The following is a 19510-nucleotide window of genomic DNA, read 5'->3' on the forward strand; positions in this document are numbered from 1 at the left end:
TATTTTTTCATCCATTTTTCACAATCGTTTTTTTTTGTAAAAACACAAATAATATAGATTTTTTTTTATTAATCTGATTGTTCACAAATAATATTTAACATTTATGTAGAAAAAAAAACAGATTTACTGCAGAGGAATAAGAGAAAAAAAGGTTTATTTGTCATAGTAATGTATAAGAAACTGGACGAATAAGAAACCAACTTCAGCCTCGTCAGGATAATCTATAGTTTTCCAGGGGGAAAAGAAAGCTCAGACATGAAAAACAGGTATTGGGGCATATGTATGGAAGGGGAGGGTTGTTAGGAGCATAGAAAAAAAGTTTGATTTTGGGACCGGACAGTGACATATATAGCTTAACCCCTTCCCGACTGCCCAATGGCTATATACGTCCTATCTGCACATACCCCGTGCAGACAGCCTTTATATAAACGGTCAGGCATCTCTGGGATTAAAGCTCCTGCAATCTAGCAGGAACAGGTCGGGTCCCGGCTGACAGACGCAGCAGGGACCCTGAGGAGAAGACAGGAGCGGTTTATTACTGCTCTTGCCTTCTGCAGTGCTGGCAAGAGAGCGCTTCACGAGCGCAGGGGGAGCAGCCGAGCCGCTGCCTCTGTTAGTCCGGCGATCACGTGACCGTCGGGCATCTTGGTGCAGGAGCAGAGATGCAGGGTCTAAGACAGGGATCAGCAACCTCCGGCACTCCAGATGTTCTGAAAATACAACTCCCAGAATCCTCCTTTCACTTCTGCGGGAGTTACTAAAACAGCTAAATAGGTTTGCATGCTGGGAGTTGTAGTTTCACCGCAGCTGGAGTGCCGAAGATTGGTATTTTAATGACCTCTTGGGGGACTTATTATGTGCCAAAAATAAATTAAAATATCAGTAAAAGTAAAAAAATCAGTAAAAGTAAAAAAAAAAGAAGGAAAATGTAAATTAAAAAATGCTAACGTAAAACTGTCACCACAGTCGCCCCGTTCGCTCAAACCTATACATGTTATAAATCAAAACAATCGTCACAAAATAGGGAATTGCACTAATTCATTTTTGTGTCAGTTTTAAAATGTAAGAAATAAAGAGCTATAATAAAAAAAAACTTTTTAATAACTAGCGGTTTTCCCCAAATAAATGCTAAAAAAAGAAAAAAAATCTCTACAAAAACATGCTAAGTGTCAAGTCATTTAAAACATTGCAAAAAAAAAAAAGGGTACCTCTACACAGCAGTGTAGCACTGAAATGAAAGGGATCACATCGGGATTCACATGTTTGCCACAACTGCGGCACGTGAATGGCAAAAAATCCAAAACTGCTGGATTTTTTGCAACTTGCGCATTGCAGTCGCAGCAACCCCATTCTTTCCTATGGCAGCCACCACTACACTGCAATCTGTGCTCATGCAACAACTGTCACAATCAAAATTGCTATCTAGACATATTTTCAGTCTGTTCTATACTCCAGTCACAACCAAAGCAGCATTTGTAATGCTACTGGCATTGCACCATATTTTAGTTCATGTGGACCCAATACTTCTCTCAGCAGTTGTTATAGTTGTATCCAGTCTAGACTAAAGTAGGTACATCATCAGCACAAATAAATCTTCTGTCCTGATAGTTTGTTACAATGTATCAGTGCAGGTAAAATGCAAATCATAGCAATGCAGTTGATTGCATTAAAGCTGCGATTTTGCACTGGCAGGCAATGGGTTAATGCTGTTAATTGTGGAGATTGGAGTGGCCTGTGCTCTATAAGGAAGGAAGGATGAGGATGGTGGAAGCCTGCTGGTTATGAGATGGGTTTGTACTGGTTGTGAATAATACATTGGTTTATCATAGGAAGGGAAAATACTTTTTTTGGGGGGGGGAAATCATGAATGAGTGGGGTCCCACGGAGCTTCACCGTAAGGTGAGGCTAAATGATATATTAAAGGGGTCTGGACAGCCGGTTAGCGAGGAGCTGGCCTGGGCCCTGTGCTACCAGTGCAGCTGTGAACTCAAGCAGATGATACTGAGAGGTGGATGGTTCCCAGCATTAAGGGGGACAGAACATATCTACGTTCACCAGGATGGTGCGGTGTCTTTTGTGGCCTCAAATGGTAAGTGGCAGTGAAAGTGAGTGTTGCATACCCATAAATATGGACTGACCCTGCAACTCCCAGCAAGCCACATGCAGTTCCATATACAGTTTGTGTACAGGTTCTTATGTATTCTTTGTCCACTATGGGGGGCACAATAGAAGAAAATATCAAACAGGTCAGGGATTGTGTCCTTGTTGTACATGGCAACCACAGCTTTTTGGGCCCCCTCAGGGTACAGAGCACAAGTCGCACGCTGCAGATTTTGTTGCAGAATTTTCAGTTCCATTCACCTGCACGGGGCTTGCAGAAATCCATGTGCTTCAAATGAATGGAACTGATATTCAGAAAATTCTGTAACTAAATCTGCAGTGCGAAGGCATCCTAATCCTATAGCTACATGCAGAAAAGGAAGGGTTGATGCAGTGCAGTTTCTAGGTAAAATTTCTCTCAGGGAGAGTGTCAAAAAAACTGACCTACAGTGAGTGAGCGCCGCCGCCCGCAGAGCCTGCCTGTGGGGGGACGTTATTTTTAATAAGGATCACTATGGACATTATTTATAATGGAGGCTGCTGTGGGTGTCATTATAACTATATGTCTGATAGGCCTAGTCCTGAGTTATATTACCCTGCCCTGTATAATAATGTACCCTGATACCCCTTATAACTCAGGCTACTTTCACACTAGCGTTCGATCGGATCCGTTCTGAACGGATCCTATCATATTAATGCAGATGGAGGCTCCGTTCAGTACGGATCCGTCTGCATTAATAACTTAGAAAAAATTCTAAGTGTGAAAGTAGCCTGAGCGGATCCGTTCAGACTTTCAATGTAAAGTCAATGGGGGACGGATCCGCTTGAAGATTGAGCCATATGGTGTCATCTTCAAACGGATCCGTTCCCATTGACTTACATTGTAAGTCTGGATGGATCCGCACGCCTCCGCACGGCCAGGCGGACAGCTGAACGCTGCAAGCAGCGTTCAGCTGTCCGCCTGTCCGTGCGGAGGCGAGCGGAGCGGAGGCTGAACGCCGCCAGACTGATGCAGTCTGAGCGGATCCGCATCCATTCAGACTGCATCAGGGCTGGACGGAGGCGTTCGGGTCCGCTCGTGAGCTCCTTCAAACGGAGCTCACGAGCGGACCGACGAACGCTAGTGTGAAACTAGCCTAAGGGGTATCAGGGATGGGTACATTATTATACAGGGCAGGGTAATATAACTCAGGACTAGGCCTATCAGACATTATAGTTATAATGACACCCACAGCAGCCTCCATTCTAAATAATGTCCATAGTGATCCTTATTAAACTTAATGTCCCCCACAGTGACAGTGGCCCCCATTTTCAGGTCTCCCACAGTGGCCCCCGCCCCACATTGTAATTAATACACACACACACACACACACACACACACACACACACACACACACACACAATCCACACAATCCACACCATCCACACCTTCTGACAGCGCCCCGGGCGGCCGCCCAGCCCACCCGCCCTAGAAACGGCACTAGGTTGATGGGTGACTAGCTTTAGGGAGCATTCACACGACCGTGTTTTTCTTCTGTGTCCGTTCCGCAATTTTTGCGGACAATGTACGGACCCATTCATTTCTATGGGTCCACAAAAATTGCGGAATGCCTTTCATTGTCATCCGTGTGCTGTCCGTTCCGTGTGTCCGTTGCTTTTATTTTAGAACATGTCCTATACTTGGCCACAAATTGCGGTCCGTGGCCCCATAGAAAGTCATTGGGTCTGTAAAAAAACAGATAGCACACGGAAATGAATCCGTATGTCATCCGTTTTTTGCGGACCCCTGGACTAAAAACATTCTAGGAAACCCCATTTCAGTTTTTTGCATACTGTGAAAAACGGATGACACACGGAAGTACCACGTCCGTGTTATACGGACTTGCGGAACGGAAACGGAAAGATAACTGAAGACATATGGAACACACGGATCCTTGATTTGCAGACTGCAAAACCAACACAGTCGTGCGAATGCTCCCTAAGACTCCATTCACGCGTCCGTGATGTGTTGCGGACCCGCAAACACGGGTCCGCAACACACCAGCTTGACACCCCCATAGAAATGCCTATTCTTGTCCGCAAGCTGCGGACAAGAATAGGACATGTTCTATCTCTTGCGGAGATGCGGGCCTGAAGATCAGGCCCGCGCTCCACAATTGCGGATGCAGACAGCACACTGTGTGCTCTCCGCATCCATTCCGTCCCCATAGAGAATGAATGGGTCCGCACCCGTTCCGCAAAACTGCGGAATGGATGCGGACACATTCTGCGGACGTGTGAATGGAGCCTTAGACTGAGACCATATTTTCAAGTAACAGTGCCACCTAGTGGGCAAAATATTCAGTGTTTGTTATGCAATTACCAGAAATATGTAAACCTTGTGTCCACTAAATTCTATATATTCTGGTTTCTAGATCTCAAGGACTCAAGCCTGTCTGAGACAAGGGTACGTCATCTTTGTCATTCTTCTTCCCCCTTTTTTTTTTTTTTTTTTTAAATAGAGAGATTGGATACAGACAGGTCAGCAGACATGATGGGCTTAGAGCTCATGCACATGACCATATTTTGCATCCACGTCTGATGCGCATAGTAGACAAACCAATTCATTTCATTGGGGTCGGTCAAAAAGAAAAAAAACGGATAGCACATAGTGTGTGCTGTACTCATCCGTTCCGAAATTTACAGAACATTATAGAAATCGTAGAACATGTCCTAATTCTTGTCTTCATGGAGGAAGTGAGAAAAATATGGAGTGCCCATGGAAGGTGTCCGTATTTTGCAGATCTGTGGTGGCAGACCTCAGTACGGACCCCTTTGCGTGCATGAGGCTTCAGCTGTAAGCGGCTCATTAGGCAGTATCACACAATAGCCTTAGATCCATCTCGTGTATCTTGCAGGTTATCGAGAGCCTTGGGAAGGCGGTGTACACTGCCCTGGACTGGGGTCTCAGCAGTGACATTGAACGCGTTCTGGGTGACTCTCTGGACGACCTGCTCTTCTATATGCTGGGCCTGCACACCACCACCGGCAGCAAATCCCCTGAAGCAAAGAGGCATGCCTTCACTCTGAATGACATCATAAAGGTACCACATAATCACACCACCAGCGAGGATGATGGGGGTGATAGTTAGGGATGCCAGAATGTATGGCACTAATCAGGAACCCATAAGCGTGACCCTCTTCCTTTGTCTGCATAAAGATGAAATGTAATCAAAATGATCTGTACGGTCATAGACGGGCTCCCTGAAATGTTGGCCCCCCTGGCATTATGCAGAGATTTCTGCTACTGGAAGTCTGACCCAACTGTCTACCAGGCATCCTCAAACTGCGGCCCTCCAGCTGTTGCAAAACTATAACTCCCACAATTCTCTGGTGTAGGCTGATACCTGTAGGCTGTTGTAGTTTTGCAACAGTTGGAGGGCCGCAGTTTGAGGATGCCTGGCTCTAAGCAGAGGACCGTTCATCAGCAAGACCATTAACCCTTTGATTATATGATTTATACAACAGTTTTTTACTCTCTGCCTCCCCAGAACCGTAACTTTAGTTTTCCGTTCGCATAGCCGTATGAGGGCTTGTTTTTTGTGGAACAAGTTGTACTTTCTAATGGCACTATTTACTGTATACGATGGAGTGAGGAGCTGGGAAAAAAATCAATTCTGCTACAATTGTATGGGCTTGTTTTTCTGGCATTCTCTGTGCCGTAAAGATGAACTGTTATCCTCATTCTTTGGATCAATACAATTGCAGCTGTATCCATATAAACTAAACACTTGTATAGATTTTTCCAAAGGTTTTTATTTCTTCATCCCCACACTCTGACCTCCATGACTATTTTTCTGAGGGCTAATGTTTGGTGAGGCGGTCTGTATGTCTCATTGATGCCATTTTGGGGTGGGCATTACTTCGTGATCACTCTTTACTAGGGATGAGCGAACTCGAACTGTATAGTTCGGGTTCGTACCGAATTTTGGGGTGTCCGTGACACGGACCCGAACCCGGACATTTTCGTAAAAGTCCAGGTTCGGTGTTCGTCGCTTTCTTGGCGCTTTTGTGACGCTTTCTTGGCGCTTTTTGAAAGGCTGCAAAGCAGCCAATCAACCAGCGTCATACTACTTGCCCCAAGAGGCCATCACAGCCATGCCTACTATTGGCATGGCTGTGATTGGCCAGAGCACCATGTGACCCAGCCTCTATTTAAGCTGGAGTCACATAGCGCCGCCCGTCACTCTGCTCTGATTAGCGTAGGGAGAGGTTGCGGCTGCGACAGTAGGGCGAGATTAGGCAGATTAACTCCTCCAAAGGACTTGATTATCTGATCGATCTGCAGCTGTGGGTCATTGAGCTGCTGATACTCAATTGCTCACTGTTTTTAGGCTGCCCAGACCGTTTGTCAGTCACTTTTTTCTGGGGTGATCGGCGGCCATTTTGTGTCTTGTGGTGCGCCAGCACAAGCTGCGACCAAGTGCATTTAACCCTCAATGGTGTGGTTGTTTTTTGGCTAAAGCCTACATCAGGTTGAAGCTGTCACACCAAGTGCATTTAACCAGCAATAGTCTGTTTATTTTTTGGCCATATACTACATCAGGGGCAAGCTGCGCCTGTCACAAAGTGCATTTAACCCTCAGTAGTGTGGTTGGTCAAGCTGTCACACCAAGTGCATTTAACCAGCAATAGTGTGGTTATTTTTTGGCCATATCCCAGTCTAATTCTGTCAGTAAATCCATACCGGTCACCCAGCGCCTAAATACTAGGCCTCAAATTTATATCCCGCTAAACCTGTCGTTACCGCTGTACTGTTCTGGCTGGGCAAGTTATTTAGTGTCCGTCAAAGCACACTTTTTGTTCTGGGTTGAAATACAATTCCCAATTTAGCAATTTCATAATTTAGTGGTTTCTGCTATATCAGAGCTATTTGAAATCTATCCCTAAAAGGGTATATATTATTCAAGGTGCACATAGGGTCATTCAGAATAACTTCACACACACGCTACTGTGCATTTCCAAGTCTAATTCTGTCAGTAAATCCATACCGGTCACCCAGCGCCTAAATACTAGGCCTCAAATTTATATTCAGCTGAATTTGAATACAATACATTGGGCCAAATAATATTTTTGTTGTTGTGGTGAACGATAACAATGAGGAAAACATCTAGTAAGGGACGCGGACGTGGACATGGTCGTGGTGGTGTTAGTGGACCCTCTGGTGCTGGGAGAGGACGTGGCCGTTCTGCCACATCCACACGTCCTAGTGTACCAACTACCTCAGGTCCCAGTAGCCGCCAGAATTTACAGCGATATATGGTGGGGCCCAATGCCGTTCTAAGGATGGTAAGGCCTGAGCAGGTACAAGGCATTAGTCAATTGGGTGGCCGACAGTGGATCCAGCACGTTCACATTATCTCCCACCCAGTCTTCTGCAGAAAGCGCACAGATGGCGCCTGAAAACCAACCCCATCAGTCTGTCACATCACCCCCATGCATACCAGGGAAACTGTCTCAGCCTCAAGTTATGCAGCAGTCTCTTATGCTGTTTGAAGACTCCGCTGGCAGGGTTTCCCAAGGGCATCCACCTAGCCCTTCCCCAGCGGTGAAAGACATAGAATGCACTGACGCACAACCACTTATGTTTCCTGATGATGAGGACATGGGAATACCACCTCAGCATGTCTCTGATGATGACGAAACACAGGTGCCAACTGCTGCGTCTTTCTGCAGTGTGCAGACTGAACAGGAGGTCAGGGATCAAGACTGGGTGGAAGACGATGCAGGGGACGATGAGGTCCTAGACCCCACAGGGAATGAAGGTCGTGCCACTGACTTTCACAGTTCGGAGGAAGAGGCAGTGGTGAGACCGAGCCAACAGCGTAGCAAAAGAGGGAGCAGTGGGCAAAAGCAGAACACCCGCCGCCAAGAGACTCCGCCTGCTACTGACTGCCGCCATCTTGGACCGAGCACCCCAAAGGCAGCTTCAAGGAGTTCCCTGGCATGGCACTTCTTCAAACAATGTGCTGACGACAAGACCCGAGTGGTTTGCACGCTGTGCCATCAGAGCCTGAAGCGAGGCATTAACGTTCTGAACCTTAGCACAACCTGCATGACCAGGCACCTGCATGCAAAGCATGAACTGCAGTGGAGTAAACACCTTAAAACCAAGGAAGTCACTCAGGCTCCCCCTGCTACCTCTTCTGCTGCTGCCGCCTCGGCCTCTTCTGCTGCTGCTGCCGCCTCGGCCTCTTCTGCTGCTGCTGCTGCTGCCGCCTCGGCCTCTTCTGCTGCTGCTGCTGCTGCCGCCTCGGCCTCTTCTGCTGCTGCTGCCGCCTCGGCCTCTTCTGCTGCTGCTGCCGCCTCGGCCTCTTCTGCTGCTGCGGCCGCCTCGGCCTCTTCTGCTGCTGCTGCTGCTGCAGCCTCGGCCTCTTCTGCTGCTGCTGCTGCTGCCGCCTCGGCCGTCTTCTGCTGCTGCTGCTGCTGCCGCCTCGCCTCTTCTGCTGCTGCTGCTGCTGCTGCTGCCGCCTCGCCTCTTCTGCTGCTGCTGCTGCTGCTGCTGCCGCCTCGGGCGTCTTCTGCTGCTGCTGCTGCTGCTGCTGCCGCCTCGGCCTCTTCTGCTGCTGCTGCTGCTGCTGCTGCCGCCCTCGGCCTCTTCTGCTGCTGCTGCTGCTTCCGCCTCGCCTCTTCTGCGGCTGCTGCTGCTGCTGCTGCCGCCTCGCCTCTTCTGCGTGCTGCTGCTGCTGCTGCCCGCCTCGGCCTCTGCTGGCTGCTGCTGCTGCTGCCGCCGTCGGCCTCTTCTGCTGCTGCTGCTGCTGCCGCCTCGGCCTCTTCTGCTGCTGCTGCTGCTGCCGCCTCGGCCTCTTCTGCTGCTGCTGCTGCTGCCGCCTCGGCCTCTTCTGCTGCTGCTGCTGCTGCCGCCTCGGCCTCTTCCTCCGCCTCTGGTGGAACGTTGGCACCTGCCGCCCAGCAAACAGGGGATGTACCACCAACACCACCACCACCTCCGTCACCAAGCATCTCAACCATGTCACACGGCAGCGTTCAGCTCTCCATCGCACAAACATTTGAGAGAAAGCGTAAATTCCCACCTAGCCACCCTCGATCCCTGGCCCTGAATGCCAGCATTTCTAAACTACTGGCCTATGAAATGCTGTCATTTAGGCTGGTGGACACAGACGGCTTCAAACAGCTCATGTCGCTTGCTGTCCCACAGTATGTTGTTCCCAGCCGGCACTACTTCTCCAAGAGAGCCGTGCCTTCCCTGCACAACCAAGTATCCGATAAAATCAAGTGTGCACTGCGCAACGCCATCTGTGGCAAGGTCCACCTAACCACAGATACGTGGGCCAGTAAGCACGGCCAGGGACGCTATATCTCCCTAACTGCACACTGGGTAAATGTAGTGGCAGCTGGGCCCCAGGCGGAGAGCTGTTTGGCGCACGTCCTTCCGCCGCCAAGGATCACAGGGCAACATTCTTTGCCTCCTGTTGCCACCTCCTCCTACTCGACTTCCTCCTCCTCTTCTTCCACCTGCTCATCTAGTCAGCCACACACCTTCACCACCAACTTCAGCACAGCCCGGGGTAAACGTCAGCAGGCCATTCTGAAACTCATATGTTTGGGGGACAGGCCCCACACCGCACAGGAGTTGTGGCGGGGTATAGAACAACAGACCGACGAAGTGGTTGCTGCCGGTGAGCCTCAAGCCCGGCCTGGTGGTGTGTGATAATGGGCGAAATCTCGTTGCAGCTCTGGGACTAGCCAGTTTGACGCACATCCCTTGCTTGGCGCATGTGCTGAATTTGGTGGTGCAGAAGTTCATTCACAACTACCCCGACATGTCAGAGCTGCTGCATAAAGTGCGGGCCGTCTGTTCGCGCTTTCGGCGTTCACATCCTGCTGCTGCTCGCCTGTCTGCGCTACAGCGTAACTTCGGCCTTCCCGCTCACCGCCTCATATGCGACGTGCCCACCAGGTGGAACTCCACCTTGCACATGCTGGACAGACTGTGCGAGCAGCAGCAGGCCATAGTGGAGTTTCAGCTGCAGCACGCACGGGTCAGTCGCACTACAGAACAGCACCACTTCACCACCAATGACTGGGCCTCCATGCGAGACCTGTGTGCCCTGTTGCGCTGTTTCGAGTACTCCACCAACATGGCCAGTGGCGATGACGCCGTTATCAGCGTTACAATACCACTTCTATGTCTCCTTGAGAAAACACTTAGGGCGATGATGGAAGAGGAGGTGGCCCAGGAGGAGGAGGAGGAGGAAGAGGGGTCATTTTTAGCACTTTCAGGCCAGTCTCTTCGTCTACAGCCAATGTGGACAAGCTGACGTTCATAAAAATGAACCAGGCATGGATCCCACAGGACCTGTCCGTCCCTTGTCCAGATTAGACATTAAATACCTCCCCTTAACCATATATTATTGTACTCCAGGGCACTTCCTCATTCAATCCTATTTTTATTTTCATTTTACCATTATATTGCGAGGCTACCCAAATTTGAATGAACCTCTCCTCTGTCTGGGTGCCAGGGCCTAAATATATGCCAATGGACTGTTCCTATGTTGGGTGACGTGAAGCCTGATTCTCTGCTATGACCTGCAGACTAATTCTCTGCTGACATGAAGCCAGATTCTCTGTTACGGGACCTCTCTCCTCTGCCTGGTTGCTGGGCCTAAATATCTGACAATGGACTGTTGCATTGGTGGCTGACGTGAAGCCTGATTCTCTGCTATGATATGAAGACTGATTCTCAGCTGACATGAAGCCAGATTCTTTGTTACGGGACCCCTCTCCTCTGCCTGGGTGCCGGGGCCTAAATATCTGAGAATGGACTGTTCCAGTGGTGGGTGACGTGAAGCCAGATTCTCTGCTATGGGACCTCTCTCCAATTGATTTTGGTTAATTTTTATTTATTTAATTTTTATTTTAATTCATTTCCCTATCCACATTTGTTTGCAGGGGATTTACCTGCATGTTGCTGCCTTTTGCAGCCCTCTAGCCCTTTCCTGGGCTGTTTTACAGCCTTTTTAGTACCGAAAAGTTTGGGTCCCCATTGACTTCAATGGGGTTCGGGACGAAGTTCGGATCGGGTTCGGATCCCGAACCCGAACATTTCCGGGAAGTTCGGCCGAACTTCTCGAACCCGAACATCCAGGTGTTCGCTCAACTCTACTCTTTACCCAATTTTTGGGGACATGAAGCAACATAAAAATTTTGAATCAACCAATTCGATGTTAAGCTGTTCGCCGTAATGAGTAAATATTTTTATATTTTAATAGTACAAGTGTTTTGAGATGAGGCCTATGATTTTTAGTTATTTTTATTTTGATTTTGGGGGGGGGGGGGGGGAAGGGGTTGATTAGAATTTTTATAATTTAAGGGGATGTCTCACTTCAGCAAATGGCATTTTTCATGTAGTTAGTTATAACAAGGCACTTACTAATGTATTGGGATTGTCCATATTGCCTCATTTGCTGGCTGGATTCATTTTTCCATGGTTACAACCACCACGTAAACCATCAGTGGTGGCTATTCTTGCACACTATAGGAAAAAGTGCCGGCCTCTCTGGTGGCTGGTACCAGGGGAACTCACAGGCTAGTGCTTTTTTCTATAGTATGCAAGCACGGTCACCACTGATGGTCGTAACCATGGAAACTACCAGTCTATAATGTGATGGAAAAATGAATCCAGCCAGCAAAAGGAAGCCAAATGGATAATAGCAATACATTAGTAAGTGGTTTGTATTAGCATTTATTATGTAGAGAAAGTTATTTGCGGAAGTGACACAACCCCTTTAAGTTTAAAAAAATATATACTTAGGAACATAGATGCGGAAGTCTTGGATCCTTTAAGGGGGCCAGTACTGCTGTAGGAATGAACAGCTCCCCCGATCATGGTTAAAGGGAGCCGTTTAAGTCCTGCTCCCAGATTTTTAGAGCTCAGACTCAATCTAGCAGTGTAAAAACAAACACGGTATGAAATGCTTCGATGCTAATATCAAGGGGGCTGCCTGGGTGAACATGTGGGTATGTTCAGGTTCTGGGGGGTTTCCAGGTGTTCAATATTGATCTATTCTCAGGATAGTTTAACCCCTGCTTATCAGCTGCTCTGAGCGCTGCAGCTTCTTTACAGCATACTAAGCCCAGTGCTGTACGTTGTATTATGGCTGTGCTTTGTATTGCAGCCCAGGCCCATTCAAGTGAATAGGCTGCTGCAATTACTGTGGAGTTGCAGCCTCTTCAAACAAATGATCGGTGTGGATGCTGTGTGTTGGACCTCCATCACTCGCCTATCCTGAGAATAAGCGGTTAATATTGCACTTTTAGAAAACCCCTGTCATTTTTACAGGATTTCCCCTCTAAAATCTTGCAGGCAGTGGCAAAATTAACCTGGTCAACCCTTCTCTTTCCATAGGAATGTGTTGAGAGACTGTCTGCTCCTTCGGAGGCATCCAATCACTACAAAGCCGTCTGCCGCAGCCAGTATGCGGAGTATCAGGACATTAACAACCTCCTGCAAACCATAGAGTTTTCCAAGCAGGTAGAATCCATTATGAAGACCTAATTGCCAACATCTACTCTTGCTATGCCCATTTCCTGACTCAGTCGGTGCATGCCAGCTGCCACAGCTTTATTTCCCGCTTTTCTTCTTGCAGAGTTTGAAGCGATTGAAATCCACTGAGGAGATAGACGATGGCATACTTGTAATGTATGATAACTGGGTATGAAATGAATTGGGTCAGAATATTTCATTTTTTTCATATATTGTATTCCAGGAGAGGCAGAGAATGGGTGCGGTGGTGGCTTTGGCTGAAACGGCTATTCACATTTCCTCACACTGATGCTTCCTAGGGCTGGACAGTGACAGGGTGGCCACTTTTTCTTACCTTGGGGTGCCCTTAGTGTTATGGGTTTGGGTGCGGGTACAAGGCAGATGTAGGTGATGTGCCCAGCAAATGGTGCTGGAGTCAGGCCAGATGTAGAAAATAAACATCTCTTTATCAAAGTACAGAATGGTAGTCGTAATCCAACAGTATTAAAACACAGTTCCAAATGGTTCACAATGCATATGTTTCCAGATGGCAATGTATGAATGAGCTATGATGGAGGTTGTAGTACTCCTTCCTTCCCTCTGCAGAATCTATGGCTGTCAATAATGTTCTTGCAAAACATATCTAATTCCCAGGCTGAGGTGTACGGGATTAAGATGCCACTGGTCAGGACCATGTAAAAGTGTGAAGGGTGTTTTTAGCAATGTCCCTCTGACTGCAGTAAAGTCTTTATCAGCCTTAAACAGCAAATACCTTCATGACTGACTCCAATGTTTGGCCTTGTAGATTCTGGACCTTCTAGTTCTTTTCTCTCTGGAGTACTATAGAGAAGAGATGGCTTTCTTGATACAAATATCTGAGATGGTGGACTCGAGCTTTGTTTTTCCAAGAAGTGAGCACATGTGGCTCTTCTCTTTCTCAGCAAACACTAGACTCGGCACTAAACTATGGGCAGACCAAGATCTAACTCCTAGCCTCCTACAAGGGCAAAGTCAGGGTTGTTAACCCTGATTTATCTATATCAAACTATACATAAGAACATTAGAGACCCAAATAACATTAAATAACACACAATTTTGCAAGTACGCTATTGTGGGGTACTGCAATATAATATATGAATAATTTGGCTTATTCCTTCATAGGGCGCCCGGTGGAGCAGTGTGATGAATGAGCTTCGTCATGGGGTCAGTCTCCGTAGCGTTGATCAGCGCTCCTCCATTGAGCTGCCCATACAGTACACGCTTGCTCCATATGAACGTTTGATGGACGACATTAGGTCGAAGCGAGGCACGCTAAGGCCAGTGGAGGTGAGCAGAAGCCATAGCATTACTTTGAGATCAAACTGCTCAACGTTGTTTTAAGAGTTATCCAATTTCAAAATGAAACTGGACAACTCAGGGCATTGGCCTGTAAAAGTTGCAGAGGTGACTTCTGCAGCCAATCGTTGGCCTCAGGAGTTCACTGAAGAGGTGAGTGGCTGCAACCATCACATGTTGTCAACGTGATGTCACCCCTTCAGCTGGGAAAATGGAACCCTATTGGGAGAACCAGCATGACAGCAAGGGCTCTGTCGGGCAAGTAATCATCTATTCTTTTACAGGTTGATCCATTGAGTTGTCCAATTTTCTCTTTGAAGGGATTTTCCAGCTAAGGGTACTTTCACACTTGCAGCAGAGGATTCCGGCAGACAGTTCCGGCAAACTGATGGCATTTGTCAGGCGGATCCGTCAGACAAATGCATTGAAATACTGGATCTGTGTCTTCGGTGTCATCTGGAAAAACGGATCTGGTATTAATTGTTTTTGCATTTTATAAAGGTTCTTGCATGAGCAGACAGGAAAGCTGAATCCGTTTTGTCAGAACACTTATACACTTCAATGTAAATTAACGCAAGACCGGCATTCCAGCAAGTGATCAGTATTTTTGGCTGGAGTATTTTCTCCATCCAAAAAAATGTAAGAAGGACTGAACTGATGCATCCTGAACGGATTGCTCTCCATTCAGAATGCATTAGGATAAAACTGATTAGTTTTTTTCCGGTATTGAGCTCCTGTGATGGAACTCCATACCGGGAAACAAAACCGCTAGTGTGAAGGTACCCTAACTTTATGGTTCCAAGAATCTGAATACTATAGCAATATGAAATGGGAAGTTGGTTTGGGCACTGCTTGGCCTAAATGCCCCTTCTCATTTAGTTTAGTGCTTGTATAGCCTTCAGATAAAGACTAGTTATGGACGTTTAGAGGCCATATTATCCAGTTGTACAAGATGTCCATGTAAATCCTTGTATGATGTTTTTTCTGATATACTTTGAGGTCCTCAACATTTTTAACATCATTGCTTTCTTTGAATGGTGAACTAGTTTTGCTTTTACAACTGATTAGCTTGTTAGTGTATCAGCAATGTAAAAGCTGCACAAATCTCTCCTGTCATGAACTCCAGGCTTTTGCCTACACTTATACATTGTAGAATAATGCTGCTGTTGAACTAGATCTGGATAAATGTAAAATGTTTCCTCTCTACTTCGCAACACTGAAATTGCACCAAGAAGGGCAACCAGAAGGTTATGCAAATCAAGGAAGTAGCAGATGTCGCTAAAATCTGCAGATAGAATTTTGAGGCACCTAGCTCCAATCTTTGATATATGGGAGGGGAAGAAAAGCCACGTTTTAGCCACATGGGAGAATGACAGCAACATCCCCACATAGGTGAACCTTTGCATGGACGGATCTGTAGCTGAACTCCCCTAGTCATCATTTTGGGTACTCTAAAGGCTCAGCGTTATAGTGATTTGGTCGTGGAATCTTTAGTACAGCTGTTTCTCTGAACTGTCCCAGGAGCCATTTTTAAACAGGACAGGAATGTTGCTCGTGCTGTTGTGAGCAGCCTGCGTTGCCTAAACATGCCACGGTGCCCTGCAGCCTTTCTGGACTTGTCTCCAATCTAGCACATCTGGGACATGTATGCAGTGTATCTAAAAACACGGTCTCTTATACCTAATAAACACTTGCTCTGCGGTACCGCCACTGCATGTAATGGATAATACTTATCTCAGTGATGGGTCCCGTGTAACACTTACACTTATCCCAACATTGGTGTCACCAGTAACCCTGCGGTAACCATGAAATCACACCACTCCCTGCAGGGATGCTGTCAGATACCTTGCTTCTCTCTGCTGTAATCTGGCCACAGTGCTTTTCCTCTTATAGGTAGTAGTAATGGACTCCAGGGTGTTATAGGTGCGTACTTGTATTCGGTGCGTGTCCCAGTCAGCAGCTCAGCTCCATTCCTGTACTTAATTCTCACGCTCACTAGGAGCACTAAGTGATGTCACTCAGTGGCGTAACTAAAAATGACTGGGCCCCACAGCAAATTTTTGAATGGCCCTCAACCCCGAAACGTCTGTGCAACCACCTCCTCCCTTTCGATCCCAATTCCTGTGACTAGTCAAGATAGCTCTCGCAGACGAGGCCTGACAGCCACTCCCTTTGTTTCTACAGTCTGTCTGTATACAATGTAATTGTATAATACAGTTGAGGCCTAGACGATAAAATCTTAGTTCTCCTCCTGTATGGGCCCCTTCTGAGTTCAGGCCCCAAAGCAACCGCTTCCCCTATAGCTACGCCCATGATGTCACTATTGAGCTATAGGCAACCATCGATCTGGTTTATCGATCCTCTGACTTCCATAATTCCACAAGTTTTCCTTCTTGGTGTTTGGGCATTTTCATTGTTGAGGAGTGTAGATAAGGATGAATGCATGTACTTCAGTTGCATCAGGCCATTTCTTTTATGCATCCAACCTTTGCGCATTTTGGTGCACTGTCCAGAGTCCATAGACTGAGAAATACTGCATGCTTCTTTAGTTGTGTGCAAACTGATGCTCCAGAGGACAGAAATGTAAAACTATGGGATCAGTCCTGGCATCAGTTTCCCTCTGGCATTTTTGTACTACTGTGGAGGAAAGCTACAACCGACAGAGGGAGACGGAGAGAGATTCCACCCTAGGAATGGACAAGCTCTCTGGTTAGAAAATCACAATGCTGTGTTCTAAGTAGATATTTGCTGACATTTCCAGGAACCAGGCTACAGGGGCATGATTTGTGAAAGGTTAGTATTGAAAGGGCATTTTGGCTCCTTGGGGGTGTTTCCAAGCATAACTGGGTGTGGCTTATAATTGTCCCCCAATTTGTGATTAAAATGGATCACCTAACATAGTAGTACACCTGTTTGTTTGTTTTTTTTTGTTTTTTTTGTCATGGTCCCCCATGGCAGCACTTGACAATTTTATTTTTCTTACAGATTTTGACGAGACAAAGTCTTAAGAATGACTTGCAAGAGGATTCTGTCACTTCAAATGATCTGGTAAACAGAGTGTCTTATTTCTCCGTAGAGGTGTATGATCTAATGTGAATCCAGCACAGATCTGTTATAACTAGGATTGTTTGATAAGGGGCCTATGTACCTAATCTACTGAACATTGACTGAAATATGTCAATAGGCAGTAAGCTCTTAAGCTCCCTCTAGTGGTGGTGGCAGACAGAGTTTTTGCCTAACTCTGTTTATGCAGAGGATTTGGAGCGCTGTTTAACCCCTTGGAGACCCATGGCATGCTAGTATGTCATGGCCACCAGTGCCTTGGCGACCTTTGATGTACTAGTATGTCAAGATTGACCGTGCACTGGAGCAGTGAACGCTCAATCAATGCAGGGGTCTGGCAGACACTGACAGCTGGGCCCCTGCTGTATCTGCCAGCATCGCTGTAAACAGCAATGTGGGTGGAGTAACCCCTTGTATGCCACAGTCAAAGCTGACCACAGCATGCAGGGGGTTTGCGTCTTCATTTCCACCCCCATCAGATCCCTGTGCTGCGGTGACGGGGACCCGTTGCCTTGCACAGGCATCGAGACTTTCCTTCTAAGGATGCCCAGGAGAGCCAACCCCTTAGGCTGGGTCTCTGAGGCAACTGTCAGTTACATTGGTAATGCACTGACAGTCAATGCATTACAATACACATGTATTGTCATGCACTGAAAAGTCAAAGTCCCACAGTGGGCCAAAAATAAAGTAAAACAAAAAGCAAAAAAGTGATAATCATAGTAAACACATATAAAGTTGTAGAAAATGAGGGGGGGGGGGGGGGAGAGAAAAGACATATTGGGTATCGGTGTCCAGCAGGTGAATGGCATAAATAAAAATTTTTAATGAAAACTGTCACCTTACATCACAAAAAAATGTAATGCCGAGCAATCAAAAAGCCATATGTACCCCAAAATAGTACCAAATAGTCACCTCATCCCGCAAAAAAATTAGCCCCTACGTAAAACATTTCCCCCAAAAATAAAGGCTTTCAGAAAACGGACACAAAAATGATTTCTTTCAAAAATGCTTTTGTGTAAAACTGATATAAATTTAACAAAGATATATCGCCATGTCAGTACAAAACTGCTCTATGAAAATATCGCACCACCTTCCCCTTGAGGTGAACGCCATATAAATAAACTGTGCCAAAAAAGCCATTTACAAAATGTGTAATACCAATCAAAAAGCGTTATTTATCCCAAAATAGTACCAATCAAATTGTATTGTGGTGTGTATTCAGTTTTACGGAAAAAAAACAAAAAAAAATGTAAAATTTAAATATCTCTTGGGTATCACCATCTGTAAAGATAATAAAAATAAAAATTCATGATCTACCCCCTAAGATAAATGCCATAAAAATAAAAGAACTGTGCCAAAACAGCCAATTTTTTGGGTCACTGCCCCATAAAGTTTAATATTGAATGATCAAATAAATCATATATGTAGTGTTGATCACGAATATTCGAATTGTGAATTTTAATCGCGAATATCGGCACTTCGAGAATTCGCGAATATTTCGAATATCGCAAAATATATTCGTAATTGCGAATATTCGATTTTTGGGAAAATACCAGTTCATGCGAATTTTTATGCAAAAATTTGTATGCGGATTTTATTTTATTTTTTTCTTCGCAATCAAGAAAATAATACCTGGAGATCATGAATTCTTATTTTTTTTATTTTTTAAATGCTTTGTGTAAAACTGAAACAAAAATAAGTAGACATATTTGATATAGTCACATCTGTATAAACTTGCTCTATAAAAATAGCACATGATCAGGTGAACATTGTAAAAAACAAAAATAAAAACTATGCCAGAATAGCAGTGTTTTTTTTGTTTTGTTTTTTTGTTTTTTTACCTTTCCCCACAAAAAGCATAATATAGAGCAATCAAAAATCATATTTACCCCAAAAAAATACCAAAATGACTGTCACCTTATCCCATAGTTTCCAATGAGGCTACTTTTTTTTCTTTTCTTCAAATGTGACATGCCTAAAAACCAGTCCAGCAAAATCTGCCATCCAAAATCCATATGGCGCTCCTTTCCTTCTGCGCCCTGCTGTGCGTATACAGCAGTTTATGATCACGTGGGGTGTTTTTGTAAACTGCAGAAACAGGGTAATAGATATTGAGTTTTGTTTTGCTGTTAACGTTTGATGTGTAACAGGAAAATTGATAAATGTAGGTGTAATGAAGAGGAAGTAGTGCTTGCGTGGAGGGCAGTCTCCTCTTCAAACAAATGATTCATGGGGGTTGCCAAGGGTTGGACCCCTGTCGATCAGATATTGATGACCTATCCTCTGCATAGTTCATCCATATGTACTGCCTGCACAACCCCTTTGAAATCCTAGCCATGAAATTATGGGCTTACTCCCACCTATCTAGCAGTAGGGTAGATCATGGGATATCTCTAACAAGACGCCTACCAAAAAGATTGGTACATCTGATTAAGGGTATGTTCATATGATGGATTTTGACCACGTCAAAATCCGCTGCATATCACA

At 46.0% G+C, this 19510-nt stretch overlaps 1 protein-coding gene across 1 annotated transcript in view; it reads left to right on the forward strand.

The window, feature by feature from the left end:
- Positions 1-1863: 1863 nt before the first annotated feature.
- The window catches only part of LOC122942178 (protein spire homolog 1-like), a 43373-nt gene continuing 25726 nt past the window's right edge, over positions 1864-19510 (forward strand). Inside the window, exons 1-5 of the mRNA XM_044299677.1 lie at positions 1864-2089; positions 4515-4546; positions 4998-5183; positions 12509-12634; positions 12750-12815. Of these exons, the coding sequence (XP_044155612.1) occupies positions 1864-2089; positions 4515-4546; positions 4998-5183; positions 12509-12634; positions 12750-12815 (636 nt within the window). The remainder of the gene's footprint in view (positions 2090-4514; positions 4547-4997; positions 5184-12508; positions 12635-12749; positions 12816-19510) is intronic.

Source organism: Bufo gargarizans, chromosome 6, assembly GCF_014858855.1.
Source record: "Bufo gargarizans isolate SCDJY-AF-19 chromosome 6, ASM1485885v1, whole genome shotgun sequence".
NCBI lineage: Eukaryota > Metazoa > Chordata > Amphibia > Anura > Bufonidae > Bufo > Bufo gargarizans.